Here is a 17,693-nt window from a genome sequence, read left to right as displayed (position 1 = left end):
TATATTGTTCTGTTTCATATAAATCTTCCTAGTTTTTTCTGAAACCGTCTTGCTTGTCATTTCTTATAGTACAATAGTATTCCATCACAACCATATACTACAATTTGTTCAGCCATTCCTCAATCGAAAGACACCCCCTCATTTTCCAATATTTTGCCACTAGAGAAAGCATGGCAATAAATACTTTTGTACGATTATTTTTGAGGGATTGTCTTTGGTCTTTCATTATATCCTTTGCTCTTAACACATTGCTTGACACAGAGTAAGTGTTTAATATTTTTTTTTTTACTGATTATCCCAAAGGCTATAAGGGAGTGACTTGATCTCTGCTTTGAGACTATCACTTGGATGGATAAAGGATGGAGAAACTTATAGCATAGGAAGGGCTTTTGTACACAGCAAGTGGTATAAATGATGACCACCTTGGGGAAGTTCTTCCTCAATATAAAGAACTGAAAGGGGGAATATAAAAAGTTGGTGGAGGTCATGAGTCAGTGCTTGCCCCTGGGATTGGATGTAGCTGTTATTGAGTTTGCTGGGGATCTATCTCTTTTTTTTTTCTCCCATGTTTCTAGGAAGCAAAGACCTGGTTGAACATTGCCCTATCCAAGGAGGAGGGTGGGAAGCCATATGAGGAGCTGGAACCATGTTTCCAGAGTGCCCTCCACTGTTCACAGGAGGCCAAGAAGCCGTGGCTACAGGTGAGATCTATATACATAGTTCCACTTCCCTGTACTCCCCAGAGCTCCTTTTCTTTTGACAACACTTTCCAATTTTACTTTTAGGGCCTTGTGTCAAGATTTAGCCATCATGCATTCCCAGACAACGTGTTTCTAAGGCAGTCCTGCCCTTCTAGTCCTCACCTCTTTAATGTTCATTGATTTTTCTCTCTCAGAGTTTGTGAGTCATAATCTCTGATCTCTGTTACATTCCACAGCGGCAGATCTTGCAGCACCTCCATGCTCTCCAGCTGAAATACCAGCCACACGAAGCCCCCAACACTAGTTCTAAGCTTCAGGAGTTGAGCAGTACAGAAGATGGGAGCCCATCTAAGGATATCAGTGAGGAAGATGAGGAAGAAGAGCTGGAGAACAGTGAAGCCTTAGAAGATAGTGAGGTAGAACTCTCAGAAAGTGGTGAGTGAATGCCCAGGATTATAAGGAATCCAGTGGGAAATCTTGGGAAACCTGGGCCTCAAACTACCATTGAAATCCTGCTCTATTGCTCTAGTCAGCCTTCTCATCATCAACACAATTTGGCCTAAAATTCTAATGTTGGGGACTGTTGCCTCTCCTTGTACTCAGGCCCATTCTTAATGAAGCACCCATTCATATAGACTTTCTGTTCTGGGTACTTTATGGAAGTAGGGATGTCACTGGCTCATTTCCTTTTAAGATCCTTGGCCTTTGTCTCTCTTCTCTCTGCTCTTCCTTGGTGATCTTTTCCATTGTCTAGATTTGACAGTAACCATACTTAAGAAGATAATTATCTCCAGCTTTGATCTTTCCCAAACTGGAGACCTGAATTTCAATTTTAAAATATAAAAAATGGAGTTATTCATCCAAAACTTGCTCCCTTGCTTGACTCTTCCATTTGATGAATATTAGCATCTTCTGTCTTTCCAGACTTCCAGTCAACTCTGACTTTATCTCTTTTGCCCCCTCCATTCAATTGCAAAATCTCTACCTCTGAGATGTCTTTGATTTCCCTCTTCCTTTTCATTCCCATCCTCTCTCACCTAGTTTTTTACAGTTATGCACACATTTACGAAGCACTTATTCTTGCTAGGTACTATGCTAAAAACTGCAGATACAAAGAAAGGTAAAAACAGTCCCTGTTCTTATGGAGTTTACATTCTAATGGGGGAGAAAACATGCCAACAGGTTATATACAGGATAAATTGGAGCTAATCTCAAAAGGACTACATTAAAGGGGAAAGAAGTCAGAAGTCTATATCCTCTTTCGCTCTTGCTAGAAATTGCTAAGCCCTCCTAACAAGTATCTTTGCCTCTATTATTTTCCTTTTCAATTCTTCCACTCTGCCAGGTTCATCTTCCTAAAGCACAACTTGATGTTACCCTTCTGTCTCTCATAGATCTGGAAAAGTCCTTAGAGGCCATCTAATGTAACCATCCCATTTTCTCATAAACCTTCCCATTTTCTTTACAAAATTTGGTCCCATTTTGTCTTTCCAGCCTTAGATTCCATTGCTCCTTTATATATTCATTCTCTGTGCTTCTGCCAAATTAAAACTGCATGCTGATTTCTGAATCTGCTCTTATATACTATACTTATCCCTAACTTGCCCTTTCATTCATTTCTGTTGGTCGGAAAACACATCCCTATCCTTAAAGACTTAGCGCCAGTATAATTTTATTCATGAAGCTTTCTTTCATCCTCTAGCCAAACCGAATTTCTTCTCCTTGTTTCCATAACACTTTTGTCTTTTCTCTCTTGTGGGCTTTTGTATATCTTGTTTTCTAGTAAAGCAAGATTTCTAGATTTATGTATTTCTTTTCCCCCCCTTTTTTTTGTGTACATTTCTATCTCCTTCACTAGATTGATATACATAAGGATAGATCCTTAACTTCTTCTCTGTACTTCTCTTAGCACCTTACAAAGACCATTGAAGAGGCTCAATAAATGTTTGATTTGATACATGAAGATAGAACACAGTAACTAGATCTGAGAAAACATTAGAAACTTGTTTAATCATAGGATCACAGAATCAGATCTGGAAAGATCTCAGAAGTCATTTATCTAGTGAAGAGCTTAACATCTGCTCATAGTGTCAAACTAATGGAGAAGGCATTTGGGGATTGTGGAAGAGGCTACTGGGCATTCTCTAGGCTCATTTTTATCTAAGAACATGTGCCCAGTTATCTGCCAGCCCAAGGTGGTGATATCAATATGGCTTGGGATGAGTTACCCTTGATTATTGTTCCAGAAAATGAAGACAATGACAGTCTACAGCCAGGAGAGGAGGAAATGGAGAGCTATGGGCAGACTGGCCCTGGCCGTCGAAAAGTGAATAAGGTAGGTGTGGTGAAGGGAAATGGGTAGCAGCCAACTCTCAGATTTTTGCATTCCCTGTGCCCTCATCATATTGTCATCTGAGCTTCCTTCCTTTTCTCCCCATTGCCACCCTGATTTTTGAACATTCTCTTTCAATTTCTTGCCCATATGGTGGATTTCTTACAGTGGAATCGACGAAATGATATGGGAGAGACAATGCTGCATCGAGCATGTATTGATGGACAGCAGCGCAGAGTCCGTGACCTTGTGGAACAGGTATGACCCAGGTCCTTTAAAGGAAGAATGTAGGTAGAATCAGAGCCTGCAGAGGTTTCTTACTGAGATTTGGACAGAACTTCCCCTATCCTTGTCCTTTTATCCACCTTAGAAGCCATAGACAGGGGCAGCTGGGTAGCTTAGTGGATTGAGAGCCAGGCCTAGAGACAGGAGGACCTAGGTTCAAATCTGGCCTCAGACACTTCCCAGCTGTGTGACCCTGGGCAGGTCCCTTGACCCCCATTGCCTAGCCCTTACCACTCATCTGCCTTGGAGCCAATACACAGTATTGACTCCAAGATGGAAGGTAAGGGTTTAAAAAAAAAAGAAGAAGCCATAGACTTGGTCCAATTTGTTTGTACTATCATTCTTGGGTCCCCATGAGTGTAGGGCTCTAATCAAGGTAACATAAAACTTGAAATATTTAGTATGAGCTTTGGCTCTTTTGTTTATTAAGGCTGTGCTATAAACCAACCTCCTATTAGTAAGACAGGAGATCTGAGAGTGGAGTGGTTTATATAAAGCCATTTGCCTACATACACCTATTCCCCCTTTGACCTCGCTGTATGTATAATGGTTAGAATAGGCTTGGGGCCTCAGTTAGAGATCAGTGTGTGGGTAAAACAAAGGGAAGAGTTTTGACTGGAATTATGGTTTTGTATGTGGGTAAGATTAACAGGACTATATAAAGAGAGTTAGAGTTCTTCTCTTAAAGCTAATAGGATTATGTGGGTACCTCCTTAACATTTAAATCCAATAAACTGAGGAGAATTCCAATTCCTACATTAAAAACCCAAGTAGTTTTTCTGTTTTAGGCAGGTATGTGAGCCTGGGTGGTTAAGTGGACAAGGTCCTGACAGGAGTGAAGGAGTTACATGTTGCTGAGAGGTGAGGCCCCCATGCCTGGAGTAGTTATCCTCTGATGGCATTTTTCACTGTTTCAGACAGAGTCCAGAGGCCTAGGCATCAAGACTGAAGTGACTAACAATAAGCCCCTGGCCCTTGATTGCTAAAATTTCATGCTCTAGCTTGAAATTATTCCAGAAGTAAGAGTACCTTCAAGGATCAGGAAGCTCATTTGTGTGTTACATGGGTATTTTGTTAAATTCTATTTAAAAGGGGCTGAAGAGCCAGGTTGTTTGCTTTTGTCTATGGAGTGGGGTATGGGTCCTGATTGCAGAGTCAAGCCCAGGACCTTTATCTTTCCTTTCTTTCATTGTAGGGTCATCCTCTGAATCCCCGAGACTACTGTGGTTGGACCCCACTACATGAAGCCTGCAACCATGGGCACTTGGGTGAGTGGGGAAGGATAGGGTGAGCCAAAGATAGGGGCCTATGAAAGATGAGGTGAGAAGAAACAGGACTGGACTTTTAAATTGTGAATAAAGGAGCAAGATGGATGGGAGGGAGTGAATTGAAAGGAGGGGGACCTGGAACTCATAATGAGGATCTGAATTAGGGTCTTACCAAGATTTTTGATTAGCTAGTGACTATACTTGACTGGGTGCTCTGGGGTCCTTAGAGATTGTCCGATTCTTGCTGGACCATGGTGCTGCAGTGGATGATCCAGGAGGCCCGGGCTGTGAGGGTATTACTCCTCTTCATGACGCCCTCAACTGTGGCCATTTTGAGGTGGCTGAGCTGCTAGTAGAAAGGGGAGCATCAGTTACTGCAAAAAACAGCAAGGTGAGGGGAGTCTGGTTAGGGGTGGGGAGGATGGGCTCCTTTGTTTCTATTGTGCAATGAAGTGTTCCTCAGAGAGGAATCTAGAGTATAGATGGAAAGGTCACCTGGGATTTGGAGGTCAGGGCACCTGTGGCAAAAAGTTGAAGAGAAGGAACTGAGAGCTCTTCTTTGGGACCCCAGGGTTAGAATAGCTATGATTTTCAAGGCAAAGAACTGTTGGTTTTTATCACCTCAATAGGGTCACAATCCCCGAGAGACCCTTCGGCAGTGGGTGAAACTCTATAGCAAGGACCTGGATCAGGAAACACGTCAGAAAGCTCAAGACATGGAAAAATTGCTGCTGCAAACAGCTGTGAGAAAACTGCACCAAACTACATCAGTGGTCCCAGGTGAGCAGGGCAGCCATTTTCTAACAGATTTCCATGGGGTTCTCTCTGCCTCTCATTTCAGCACACTCAACTCAGGTCCAGGGGGCTAGGGATGCTTTTTTTGGAAAGAGTGAGGACTGTCCTCTGGAATGGGAAGCTTTACCACCTTGGTCATAGCTAGACCCAGAGACAACAGGGTCCCTAAATAGGGTATGCTTGATATTTGAATTGTAATGGATAGAGAGCTGGCCTCAGGGCCATAAAGACCTAACTTCCCTAGCTGACACCTACAATCTGTGCATCCCTGGGCAAGTCACTTAGCCTCTCAGTGTTCTAAGCAGTTCTTTAAGATTATGGATTACTGAGAAGATGCCAACCTACATTTGCAGATAAATTTTCCTCATCTTAGAATTCCCTTTAGCAATGAGATCATAAATCCATTCTCTATTCCTATACCTTTAGTAGGTCTGTGGGCTAGGTTATGTGGGAGGTCAGCTTTGACTTCTGACAACTGTTTTTCTTCCTTCCTCCAGCATCTCAAGGCTCTCATACCCCACAAACCATCCAGACCAATCCTCTCTTTGACCCAGAGACCTCCCCCACTTCCAGCCCCATTCGGTCTTCCCATTTCCTGGCCACATCAAAAGCCCAGCATCCCTTTGCCCAGAACAGGTCCTTTAACAAGCCCTTGACTTCCCCAGAACTGGGAGGACTGGGTTTCAGCAGGCCACAAAGTTATCAGGCTGGAGATGGGGCCAGTAGCTCTGAAGAGGACGTTGATACTGTTCCATTCCAGCCATTTAAGAAGAGGCCAAGACTTCTCAACATGGAACAGCGGGCAGAAGGAGCAACATTGCACCCCACTGAGAACATAGACTCAGATGTGGCATCTGCCAGCCGGGCCGTGTACCAGGCAGCTATCCGTGGCGTGGGCAGTGCCCAGCACCTGTTCAAGGCTATAACAAAAGGGCCAAGTGAGACATCTATAGCCCAGGCAGCCCTCATTCCGGAGGAAGAGTATCTGGATGGAGACTGGCTGGAAGAGGATATGGATTCCCACTGTGTCCGTCGCAAGAGGAGCCACTGTTTCCCAGACAGTGGGTCAGATTGTACTTCTGGGCCAGATAGTAATAGTGGAACCTGTACAAGTTCTAAGTCCCGTTCCAGACAGAGTCGACTCACTCATATTGTGGATAGGACAGTGCTAGGCAGAACCAGTGGGAGCAGTAACTTGACAGGAGAAAATACCTCCAACTCCAGGGTTTCAGGTGCCAGTGGAGAAAGCCCCTCACCAGGATACCTGCCAGTAAGTAAGCCAGAAGTTCTTGGGGAGAGATTGGGGTATATGTTCCTAACCATGTGGCTCCTGACCTTAGGAGTAGACAGTACAAACATTATACCAGGAGATATTGAGTAAAATCTCCCTAAGAATTAGAGCTATTCAAAAGTAAAATGGGTCACCCTGGGAGTTAGCTTTGTATCACTGGTGGTTTTCATGCAGAAGCTGGATGACTTTTCCCTAGGAGTATTATAAAAGGGATATTGTTCTAGTAAAGGCCAAATAAGGTACTGCCCTGACGGTATGTGCTTGCTCTGAGGCTCTATCTTTGGGAATACCAGGATCCTTTCCTCGGGGAAGACTTGGGAGGTGTTAAACAATTAGGAACCTCATTTCTCCTCCTTTTTTTCCTTATCCTCATTCCTACAGTGTTCAGCTGGACCCCCACCCATCCGAGTCCGGGTTCGAGTACAGGATAATATCTTCCTTATTCCAGTTCCTCACAGGTAAGGAGCCAGCCCTCTTGCCTTCTTTCCTTAAATTATTTTCATTCACTGTTTAGTTCAAATATTTGCTATGCAACTACTCTGTGCTCAGGTCATTCGAGGGATTTGGAGAAACCAGAAGGAGTTACAGAATTGGTCCTTGAAGATATGTATGAAGGAGAGAATAGTGTCAGTAACTAAAACCTAGTACAGAAATGAAGGGAGCACCTAATGCTGAGAGGCTTAAAGAAGGAAGAGAGTTTGAGGGGAGAGTAGTTTTGGAAGAGGCAGGATACAAGATAGCATTAAAGAATGGTAGAACTGTAAATGAGATTGAGCTGGAGTGAACCTGATGTGGAGACAATATGAAGAAGACATCCCAGCTTCAGCAGATCGGTTTTCCTTAAGATATCGGAACTATGGTTGACTAGGGTAGGGTAGGTCTAGATTATGAAAGGGGATCAAGTGCCAGGCTGAGGAGTTTGGCAGTTGAGAATCACTGAAAAAAGGAAGGAGCCAAAACAGAAGACAGAACATGAAGGGAAGTGTCCCCTGGAGCTAAATGCAAGATCAATTCCCTCTTTTTAGGCCTAGGGTGATAAAGATGAAGTGACTTGGCTAACATTATGTGTGACTAAACCCAAATCTTACTCCCAATTGAACCTCATTCTATAAACTGCCAGGATTGCCCTTTTGTTTTGGGGGAGGGAAACAGCCTAGTATGAGGGGATCACTTTTAGTTCCTATATGTGAATATTAGCATAATATTGAGGTGTAGGATCTGCTAAGTGCCAAGGGATCATAGAATAAAGAGTGATCCAAGTTGAGTTTGAGTTTTGAATATATGCATCAATGGATTTGTTTCTTTCTTTTTTTTTTAAACCCTTTCCTTCCGTCTTGGAGTCAATACTGTGTATTAGCTCCAAGGCAGAAGGGTGGTAAGGGCTAGGCAATGGGGGTCAAGTAACTTGCTCAGGGTTACACAACTGGGAAGTATCTGAGATTTGAATGTAGGACCTCCCATCTCTAGGCCTGGTTCTCAATACAGCTGCCCCCAGTGGATTTGTTTCTGAAGATCCCTTAGGAAAGGATTTCTACTCTTCCCACTTCAGAGGGGAGAGTGGATCCTGGGTAGAAAAGAGTCAGTGAGTGCATAGATTGCTTATCTGTTATTCCACAGTGGCAGTAAAGGACATCCTGTGTCATGGCTGGCAGAGCAGGCGTCTCAGCGATATTACCAGACATGTGGGCTGCTGCCTCGGCTCACCTTGAAAAAGGAGGGAGCCCTGCTAGCTCCTGAGGATCTCATCACTGATGTGCTGCAGAGCAATGAGGAGGTGAGAGAGCTTGGAAAAGCTTGCCTACTACTCAAAGAACTTGGAACATTCCTTTCATCTTACACATAGACCTGGAAGAAGCTTTCCTTGACCACGGACTTCTGTTTCAGGTACTGGCTGAAGTGGTCTCCTGGGACCTCCCACCCTTGACTGATCGATACCGCAAGGCTTGTCAAAGCCTGAGGGAAGGTAAGGAGACTGCAGGAAGCCAAGCCAGGGATACCTGGTACTTTTGTTTAATGGCAGAGATGATGGAGTCCCTTCAGCTCCCTCCACTACTGGGGGGTGGGAATGAGGAAGGTGATAGAAAATTAGCCAATGTGAGCTATGTAGGGAGCCTCACCAATCTATGGAAGATGGGGCAGGAGCAAAGGCTCTTGTCCCTGGGATGGAGGTTCAAGGGTTGCCTATTGCTTGGGCTCTAGTTATCTATTATCACTTTAATGATATTTTGCAGACTTCCCTTCTTCCCCTGTCTCCTTCATGGAGATCCCTGGCTTCTGTTCAGAGGAGGGAAGTCAGCTCTAGGGTGTGAAGAGGTACCACTTCTGTCTGATTCCTGAGATGAGGCAAAGATTCAGGCCCTAGGCTATTTACTCCCTAGAATCCCTAGGTCCCTTAGTAGGAGGGAGGGATGGAGAAGGGAGTGTGGAAAGGAGGTATGGGGATCACTCAGACAACAAATTAAATTAGTTTCCATTTAGAACTGGAAAGAATTTGAAAGATGATTTGAGCCCCCTCCTAATAGAACTGAGGAAAACAGTCTCAGAGAAAAGAAATGGTTTGCCATATCACAAGGTAGTAGAGTGGGAGCTGGGATCCTCATGTGGGTCCTAACACTAGGCCCAGCACTCTTCTACCGAACCTGTTGTATATTTTGTTGCAAACTCTGTGTCAGGGCTGGGATGGGGACAGAGAAGGGAAAGCCATAACCTCTCAGGGACCTCACAGTCTAGCTGGGAAGAGAAGACTCTTCAGAGTCAGAACAGCAAAAGATAAAACCAATGGCTCAGTGGTACAGTGCCAACTCTTAAATGTAGCAAATGTTCAGAGAGGAACATGTGTGTGCATATAAGTACATGTCCATGTGTAGAGGGGTGTGCAAGCATATGTGCACTGTGGGGAAGGGGGGGACAGTCATAGGAACCAAAGACTTCCTTTAGGAGGTGGACCTTGGTAGGAATTTGTGTAGATGAGAGGGTGGTAGGTGGTGAGCAGCAAACCAACAAATCAAGTCACTAAGCATTGTGCTAAATCCTGAGAATACAGACATAGGCCAAATGACAGTATCTGCCCTTGAGCAGTTTACATTCTAATGAGAAAAGGTAACCCATACAAAGGGGTGTAGAAGCAAAAGTGAGGGAGGTGAAGCTTCTGTAGGCTTGGAAGAGTGGTTATTGTATATTAGAAACCAACATGATTGGAATGGGGGCAAGGAAGGCATGGGGAAGAATAATAATGAATGAAGCTAGAAAGGTAGGGTAGGGCCAGAATATAGGAGATCTTAAATACCAGGCCAAGCAATTCATAGAATAGGCAGTGAAGGAGTAGTTTTGAGCAGAGAAGGCATTTCTCATGGAAATGAGAGAGATTGCTTTTTTTATTTCTTTTTAATTTTTTTGAAGAAGATTTTTCCATGTTTCTATGATTCTAGTTCTTTCCCTCTCCTCTTCCCATCCCCCCTCCCACAGCCAATAAGCAATTCCACTGGGTTGTACAAATGCTAACACTTGATACCCATTTCCACGTTATTCATTTTTACCATAGCGCTGAAACCCCAAATCATATATCCATATAAATAAATAAGTAATGTTTTTCTTTTGTGTTTCTACTCCCATAGTTCTTTTAATGTGGATAGCATTCTTTCTCATAAGTCCTTTAGGAATGTCCCGGATTATTGTATTGCTGCTAGTAGTAAAGTCCATTACATTAGACAGTTCCACAATGTTTCACTTTCAGTGTACAATGTTCTCTTGATTCTGTTTATTTCAGAGAGAGATTTCTTGTGGAAAGGAGTGAAAGGAAAACATGAAATATCCCTTTAACCAAATGGGCAGAGGTCACCCCATATACTTCAGTTACTACCAGGTCATCCAAATCCCTTTGGATAATTTTCCTAGACTAGATTCAGGTCTCTGTTGGCTGTTATTCCTGGAGTGTTAGTTTGAGCTCCCTTTCCTGATACTAGCAAAAAGGGACCTATTTTCAAGGGGGCTCCCAACATGACTCCTTTCTTAGGTCTCACATGACTTAGGACTTCAGGTGACTGGAAGAGAGTGAGGCTGAAGACTTTGTACAGCTCTGCCTCACTTAAATTCAATTCACTGGCAAATCAAGATATCATCCCATAGTGTCATTGAACTACTTTGAAAATGAAGGAAGAAAAACAGTATTGTAGAGGAATTTCTCATTCAGAGGTTGGGTAGATTAAATGGCCTCTTAAGTCTGAATTCTGATATCCATAATTCTTTGAGTATTAGCTAGATTCTTGCTTTTTTGGCATGTTTTAAAAGGGTTTCCTATTAAGGGCTAGATTAGATTAGATGACTTACAAAATTATTTCAAACTACAAGATTTTGCAGTTTTGATTCTTTGATAGACTGCATGATGGGGCACAGATTGTGAGAGGTAAGGAAGATATTGTTTATGAACAAATGAACCTAGCTAGAGGTGAGGAATATATCTGGAAGGATTTATAGAATCAGATTTAGAGTTAGATGGTTCTTAGAAGGCACATATTCTAACCATCTCATTTTACAAATGAAATGACATCTATAAGTTTCTTTCCATTACACCATAGTGACTCCTACCTTGATGCTAATGGCCTGGCAGAAAAAGTTGGTGCTTAGGAAAAAGAAAGATAGGAGGCATCCAACTCCCCTTGTACTTGGCCTTATATAACCTACCCTGGTTCATCTATTTCTTAAAAACTACAGAGTAGTCCTGGGATTTTATGAAAAATGAATACAAACTGACTATTATAAGCTGAGAGGGAAAGTGCCAAGGAGCAGTATGAGTTTGTTGTCTTCCCCTCACCAGTGAACTCCTGATGTGGTGATGTGAACCTCTTCCTCTTCTCCCTTAGCTGAGCACCAGCTTGTCCTCCAGGCTCTGGAACAGCAGGGTTCAGGCCCTTCATTCAGTGTCTGCTCCCTTGCTTTGCACCCAGCCCAACTCACCCCACTGCTGCGTGCCCTGAAGCTGCATACTTCACTGCGGGAGCTACGCCTGGTTGGGAATCGGCTTGGGGACAATACAGCTGTGGAGCTGTTGGCCACTGTTAGCACAATGCCTGGCCTGACCCTCCTTGATCTCTCATCTAACCACCTGGGTCCTGATGGCCTACACCAACTTGCTACTAGCCTCCAAAATCAGAACACCTTCCAGGTGAGGCTCCTCTATTTGAGGAAGGGAGTTAAAGTTGGAATTATGATCTTGCTCTGCCCTGGTTAGTGTTTCCATCTTAGGATGAAAACCTTTGAAAGGCAGTTATGGTATCAACCACACATTCTGCATGACAACCCTGTGACCTAGCTGTGGGACCTATTTTTTTGTCCTGTATTACGGATGTGGAAACGGAGGCATAGAGAAGGGAAATGAAATGCTCAGTGTTGCTCATAGCTAACGAATGTTAATTAAAGCTAAGATTGGAACTCAGATCTTCTGACTCCAAACCCAGAAGTCATGCTTCTATGCCATGTTGCCTCTTTGACCAATAGAAGTCATTGTAATAGAGTGGCTCATTTTGAACACTTACTGGAAAATGGAGTAAAGACCACCTTGGGTTCCTTTTCTGGGCAAGACCCTCAAGAGGGAGGGAACACATATTCCCGGTTCCTAGAAACCCTTTAGTTTTGTTAGGAAAGATATAGGCCCCACTGCAGAAGACCCATTACATGCTTTCATGTAGTGTTTCATTTAAAACGAGAAGTGTAGCCCTCCTTCCTAAGAGAACCTTTGTCTAATGCTATAAATATGACCCCCACTCTTAGAAGACTTGGTTCTCACAGGAAAAGCTTTTTTGGCTCCCATACCCCAACTGTCCTGGCCACTACACTAGGCCAGAAAAGGAAAGCCCATGTTTCACAATGGACCTCCCCCTAAGAAAGTTGTTCTCTTACCTCCTCTCTCTCCTGTCTCCTATCCACTTGTTTTGCAGAATCTAGAGGAACTTAATTTAAGCATGAATCCTTTGGGAGATGGCTGCTCCCAGGCCCTGGCCTCCCTCCTGCAGGCCTGCCCTGTTCTCAGCACTCTGCACTTGCAGGCATGTGGCTTCAGTTCCAACTTCTTACAGAGCCATCAGCACACCATGGACAGTGCCTTGCAGGGTGAGCCGGCAGCTCCAACACTCAGATGAATCATTCTATCAGCAAGCATTTCCTAAGCTCCTACTGTGTGCCAGGCATCAGGTGCTGTGGCACTGGGGATAGAAATACAAAAAAGGAACAGTCCCAACTCTGGGAGCTTATATCTGAGCAGGAAGAGAACAAATACATATATAAGTATGTGCAGAATAAATACAAGGGAGGGGAGGGAGGACATGAGCAGTCATAGTATCAGGAAAGACTTCAGATGGAAGAAGTTGGGGCTTGAGGGAGGCAGCCAGTGCAAAGTCTGTGTGCTACATTTTTAAGTAATTATTGCTTTTCTAAAGTAGAGAGGGCTACTTGGACAGGAAATGTTGCTTCTGTATCGCCAGAGCAGTTTGCTCAGAGGGTGTATGACCACATAGTATCACTGGATATAGATCTGTAAGGGCCTTTAGTGATCATCTAGACCACACCCAGCATTTGACAGAGGAAGAAGCAATCTTGGATCAAGTGAACTGCTGAAGGTCACACAGGTAGCAAATAGCAAAACTGGGTCTCAGACTTAAGTCCTTTGATTACAGATCCATTGTTTAGCCCAGAGGTGTCAAACACATGGCAGGCAGCACTCCCCAGTGTAGTCTGGGCCAGATTAATGTATAATTGGAAAAGAATTAACAAAGTAAATAAAAATTCAATAGGACATAGATAGTGTTAACGTTTTATTGACACCTGTGGTTTAGCTGACTGTACCATGTGTTTTCCCCCACTCCCTAGATAACATAACTTAGATAAGGAATATTGCAGAGGAGATCAAGAGATCCCTGTGTGTGAGGATGGATGAAATGACATTTTCCTAGCTCAGGTTTGCTTAAAAGCAGGGCACAACTGCATATGATGATGAATTTTGAGAATCAACAGTTCTTTGAATGTGGTACATGATTTCCCAAGAACAGCTTCCTAGAGGAGGTAGCCTAGAAGTGGAAGAACCTCTTCTGAGCCTTGAGAATTCCCTATGGGATTTTGGGGTGGGGTAGGGGGAGGGAGGGATAGGGTTAGACACAGGTTGGGGAGCCATTTGAAGAATAACTGTGGCTTTTAGGAGTGGGAAGAGAGGCTTAGTTTAGTTACCTACTTGACTTTGAGCCTCATCTTGTATAAAATGCAATTTCTTGGATTTGAGTAGTTTCTAACCATTTTTGGAATGTGTCTTGCTTGAAGCGTAGGTGCCCAGCACCTGAAGATATTGTCTCTGTCCTATAACACAATGGGAGTCCCAGCCCTCACTAGGGTTCTTCAGATCCTACCTCATAGTGTCTTAGCTCGGCTGGAGCTTGGCTCAGTGATGGTCAACAAGAACAGCTTGGGATTCATGGAGCCTCTGATCAGATACCTGACTCAGGTATGCAGTAGAGCCTTTTGGGATAGGGGAGGAGAAAGCAGGCAGGGCAGAAACTAGCAAAGTAATAATGATACTTTTGCTTTTGTTTTTCTGAGATGAAGGCCTTTCCTTGTATCCCCAACACTTAGGACAGTGCCAGTCACATAGTACTCACTCCATAAAGGCTTGTTGACTTGTTGAGTCATTAGGACAGAAAAGAAAAAAGGATTCAGAAAAAAGACTCCCTGTGTCTGAGTTTGAAAAGTGAGCATTGGAAACCTTATGAAAAACAAAGACAGTGTTTTTTGTGTCTGTCTTTTTTTTGTTTTTTTTTTAAACCCTTACCTTCCATCTTGGAGTCAATACTGTGTATTGGCTCCAAGGAAGAAGAGTAGTAAGGGCTAGGCAATGGGGGTCAAGTGACTTGCCCAGGGTCACACAGCTGGGAAGCGTCTGAAGTCAGATTTGAACCTAGTTCCTCCCATCTCTAGGCCTGCCTCTCAATCCACTGAGCCACCCAGCTGCCCCCTGTCATATTTTTGTAGGCTGTGAATGATGGGATGCTACAACTTGAAAATTAAAATACTGAGGAGAATTGTATATATTAAAATGTTGTCAGATCTCAACACAAAAATGGGCAGTTACGATTTCCCTGTTCTCCCAAGAGGTCTTGAGGTCTTGGCACTCCTGAGAGGAGGGGTAACTAGAAACAAAGGAAAGGTAGGAGAGAACAAGATTTTATTAAGAAGTTCCTATGTGCCAGACACTATGCTAAGCACAAACATTTGATTCTATGAGGAAAGGCTTAAATTCAAAGGGGATCAATACATATGTCCCTCAACCTAAAATCCCTCCTAGATTTTCTTCTCTTCTCTATTTTCCAGCTCTATAGGCTCCCCCAGATTTCCAAGGCTGAGATTCTTGTTGAATCAGTTATTTCATTTCATTTCATTTTATTTTTTAAACATTATTTTATTTGGTCATTTCCAAGCATTATTCATTGGAGACAAAGATCATTTTCTTCCCCCCATCCCCACCTATCCCATAGCTGACGTGCGATTCCACTGGGTATCACAAGTATTCTTGATTTGAACCCATTTCGATGTTGTTGGTGTTTGCACCAGTGTTCATTTAGAGTCTCTCCTCAGTCAAATCCCCTCAACCCCTGTAGTCTAGCAGTTGGTTTTCCTTGGTGTTTTTACTTCCACAGTTTGTCCTCTGCTTGTGGATAGTGTTTTTTCTCCTAGATCCCTGCAGATTGTTCAGGGACATTGCATTGACACTAATAGAGAAGTCCATTACATTCTATTGTACCACAGTGTGTCAGTCTCTGTGTATAATATTCTCCTGGGTCTGCTCCTTTCGCTCTGCATCACTTCCTGGAGGTTGTTCCAGTCTCCATGGAATTCCTCCACTTTATTATTTCTTTTAGCACAATAGAATTCCATCACCAACATATACCACAATTTGTTCAGCCATTCCCCAATTGAAGGGCATCCTTTCATTTTCCAATTTTTGGCCACCACAAAGAGCGCAGCTATGAATATTCTTGTACAAGTCTTTTTCCTTATTATCTCTTTGGGGTACAAGCCCAGCAGTGCTATGGCTGGATCATAGGGCGGACAGTCTTTTATCACCCTTTGGGCATAGAAACCAGCTATTTCAGACTGTGCTGATTCCTTTTCCATAATGTTTTATTACTTCTAAGTGCTCCTGGCGATATGTTGTCCTTCAGAATCCTACAGGCCAGCTCTACCCACAGAGGTGGATTTCCCTGAGGAGCCTGGAGTTCCATATCCTGTCCATTTCTGAGGTCTTCGTCCAGTGGTAGATAGTGGTCAGGAATATGGGCTCACTCAGACTCTATAGGGCATAAGTCTGTTGTTTTTTTAACTACTCACATTTTGTCTTAGAGTCAATATTATGTATTAAGGGCTAGGCAATTGGGGGTGAGTGACTTACCCAGGGTGACACAGGTAGGAAGTGTCTGAGGCCAGATTTGAACCCAGAAGCTCCCCTGTCCAGATCTCAGATCTGGCTCTCTATCCTCTGAGCCACCTAGCTACACGCGGGGCACAAGTTTTTCAACCTCGCAGACTGGACTCCTTTTGTCCAGGGATGTTCATTTCCTCAGAGCCTTCATCTGACTTTGACTCTGGGCATGTGTCATAAACTCTTTGATGTTTCTCTCCTTTCATTTGTGCCTTCTTGAGTTCCTACTATTTGTGTCTAGGATGGCTGTGCTCTGACACATCTGACCCTGTCTGGCAACTACCTGAATGATGAAGCCATAAGAAGTCTGACCAGGTAACATGGGATCCAGGGCTTCTACCATACCGAGGACAAACATTCTGCTAGTATTACACTAGCCAAGATGAGGGGATAGTCCAGAAAATACAGCCCAACTCCCTTGCTTCCTACAATGTCCCTCTCAGCAGGCAAACAACTTCTCATACCAGGTATCTTGAAAACACAAACAATCCTTGACCACAAACATGAAGATAGTTAATCCAGGGTGGCAGACATAGAGCCAGTCAAGCCTTGCTGAATTTCATGGCTCTGGATGCTTCTGTCTGACCACGCAAGTGTAATTCCAATTATTTCTAGCCCACTCTCTCCTCTATTTTACTTGACTGTCCCAAATTCTCTTCTTCATTTATCTTGCTTTCATCTTCAGCCCAAACACTGTTTTCCTTCTTTTCTCTCCCCTTTGCTTAGGCTCCTAAGCCCCTTCTTCCTTTATCTGTTCACCTGAGTCCTGGTGCCCTTCAGTCTTACATTTCTGTTTTTTGTCTACAGTCCTGTTAGTCATTAACACCTATAAACACACTTCTGTTTACTGAGACCACATGACAGAATGCATCAGTTACAGCATGGCAATTCAAGGAGCTATATAGACAAAGACTAGGACAAGCTTTCCTCTTTCTGGTCCCTTGGACTGTAACTCAACAGTTACTCCTAGGAACCAGTAGCTTCTGTCTTTAACTAGTCTGTATTAAGGAAGGCTCCTACCTGACCTGTCTTTGAGGTTACTTGAAGAGACAAAGGAAAGCTTCCTTTAGAATCCTGAAATATAAATGTATTTGGTATGATGGAGCTTGCCTTGTCTGTACCTGAATTCCAAGCACTAATCTAAAACTAGTATTTTCTGCCTGCTATTATTTTAATCTTTTTATCTTATGGGTGTTGCTCCTCACTAGGAACTTAATGTTTGTTGAATTGAGTGGAAAAAGATTCCCTAGCAGTGTGTTGACCATGAAGGGCCAGTGGTTGTTGGCTATCAATTTCTTCCTTCTCTCCCTTCTGGATCTATTCCCCACTTCCTTTTGTCTCATCTTTCTAGATGTCTTTCCATCTGCCCCTCATTAATCTCACTGGACTTGACTGCCAATCCTAAAGTTAGCCGTGTCAGCCTGGAAGAGATCCTGTCAACCCTTCAGGAAAGAAATTCTGGCCTTGACTTCCTTGGTCTTGCAGGTGAGAATTTGGGTCACCCTGACTTTTTACCCCCAAACCCAAGTCAATTTAGTTGGCATAATTTACGTCTCAACTTTCA

The 17,693-nt window shown here is 43.5% G+C and overlaps 1 protein-coding gene across 4 annotated transcripts in view; it reads left to right on the top strand.

The window, feature by feature from the left end:
- The window catches only part of TONSL (tonsoku like, DNA repair protein), a 35,366-nt gene that overhangs the window by 11,634 nt on the left and 6,039 nt on the right, over positions 1-17,693 (top strand). For 2 of the 4 annotated variants that reach the window (XM_007488792.3, XM_007488793.3), the window contains exons 10-25: positions 576-701; positions 938-1,136; positions 2,948-3,036; positions 3,202-3,291; positions 4,514-4,586; positions 4,814-4,977; positions 5,216-5,366; positions 5,879-6,651; positions 7,054-7,130; positions 8,290-8,446; positions 8,557-8,635; positions 11,532-11,833; positions 12,606-12,777; positions 13,983-14,158; positions 16,371-16,444; positions 17,481-17,614. In XM_007488792.3, the coding sequence (XP_007488854.1) occupies positions 576-701; positions 938-1,136; positions 2,948-3,036; positions 3,202-3,291; positions 4,514-4,586; positions 4,814-4,977; positions 5,216-5,366; positions 5,879-6,651; positions 7,054-7,130; positions 8,290-8,446; positions 8,557-8,635; positions 11,532-11,833; positions 12,606-12,777; positions 13,983-14,158; positions 16,371-16,444; positions 17,481-17,614 (2,836 nt within the window). Of the gene's footprint in view, positions 1-575; positions 702-937; positions 1,137-2,947; positions 3,037-3,201; positions 3,292-4,513; positions 4,587-4,813; positions 4,978-5,215; positions 5,367-5,878; positions 6,652-7,053; positions 7,131-8,289; positions 8,447-8,556; positions 8,636-11,531; positions 11,834-12,605; positions 12,778-13,977; positions 14,159-16,370; positions 16,445-17,480; positions 17,615-17,693 lie in introns of those variants that run through there. The other 2 variants (XM_016432041.2, XM_007488794.3) reach the window with 2 other exon arrangements.

Source organism: Monodelphis domestica, chromosome 3 (genome assembly GCF_027887165.1).
Source record: "Monodelphis domestica isolate mMonDom1 chromosome 3, mMonDom1.pri, whole genome shotgun sequence".
Taxonomy (NCBI): Eukaryota; Metazoa; Chordata; class Mammalia; order Didelphimorphia; family Didelphidae; genus Monodelphis; species Monodelphis domestica.
This window is presented reverse-complemented; position numbering and strand designations above follow the sequence as displayed.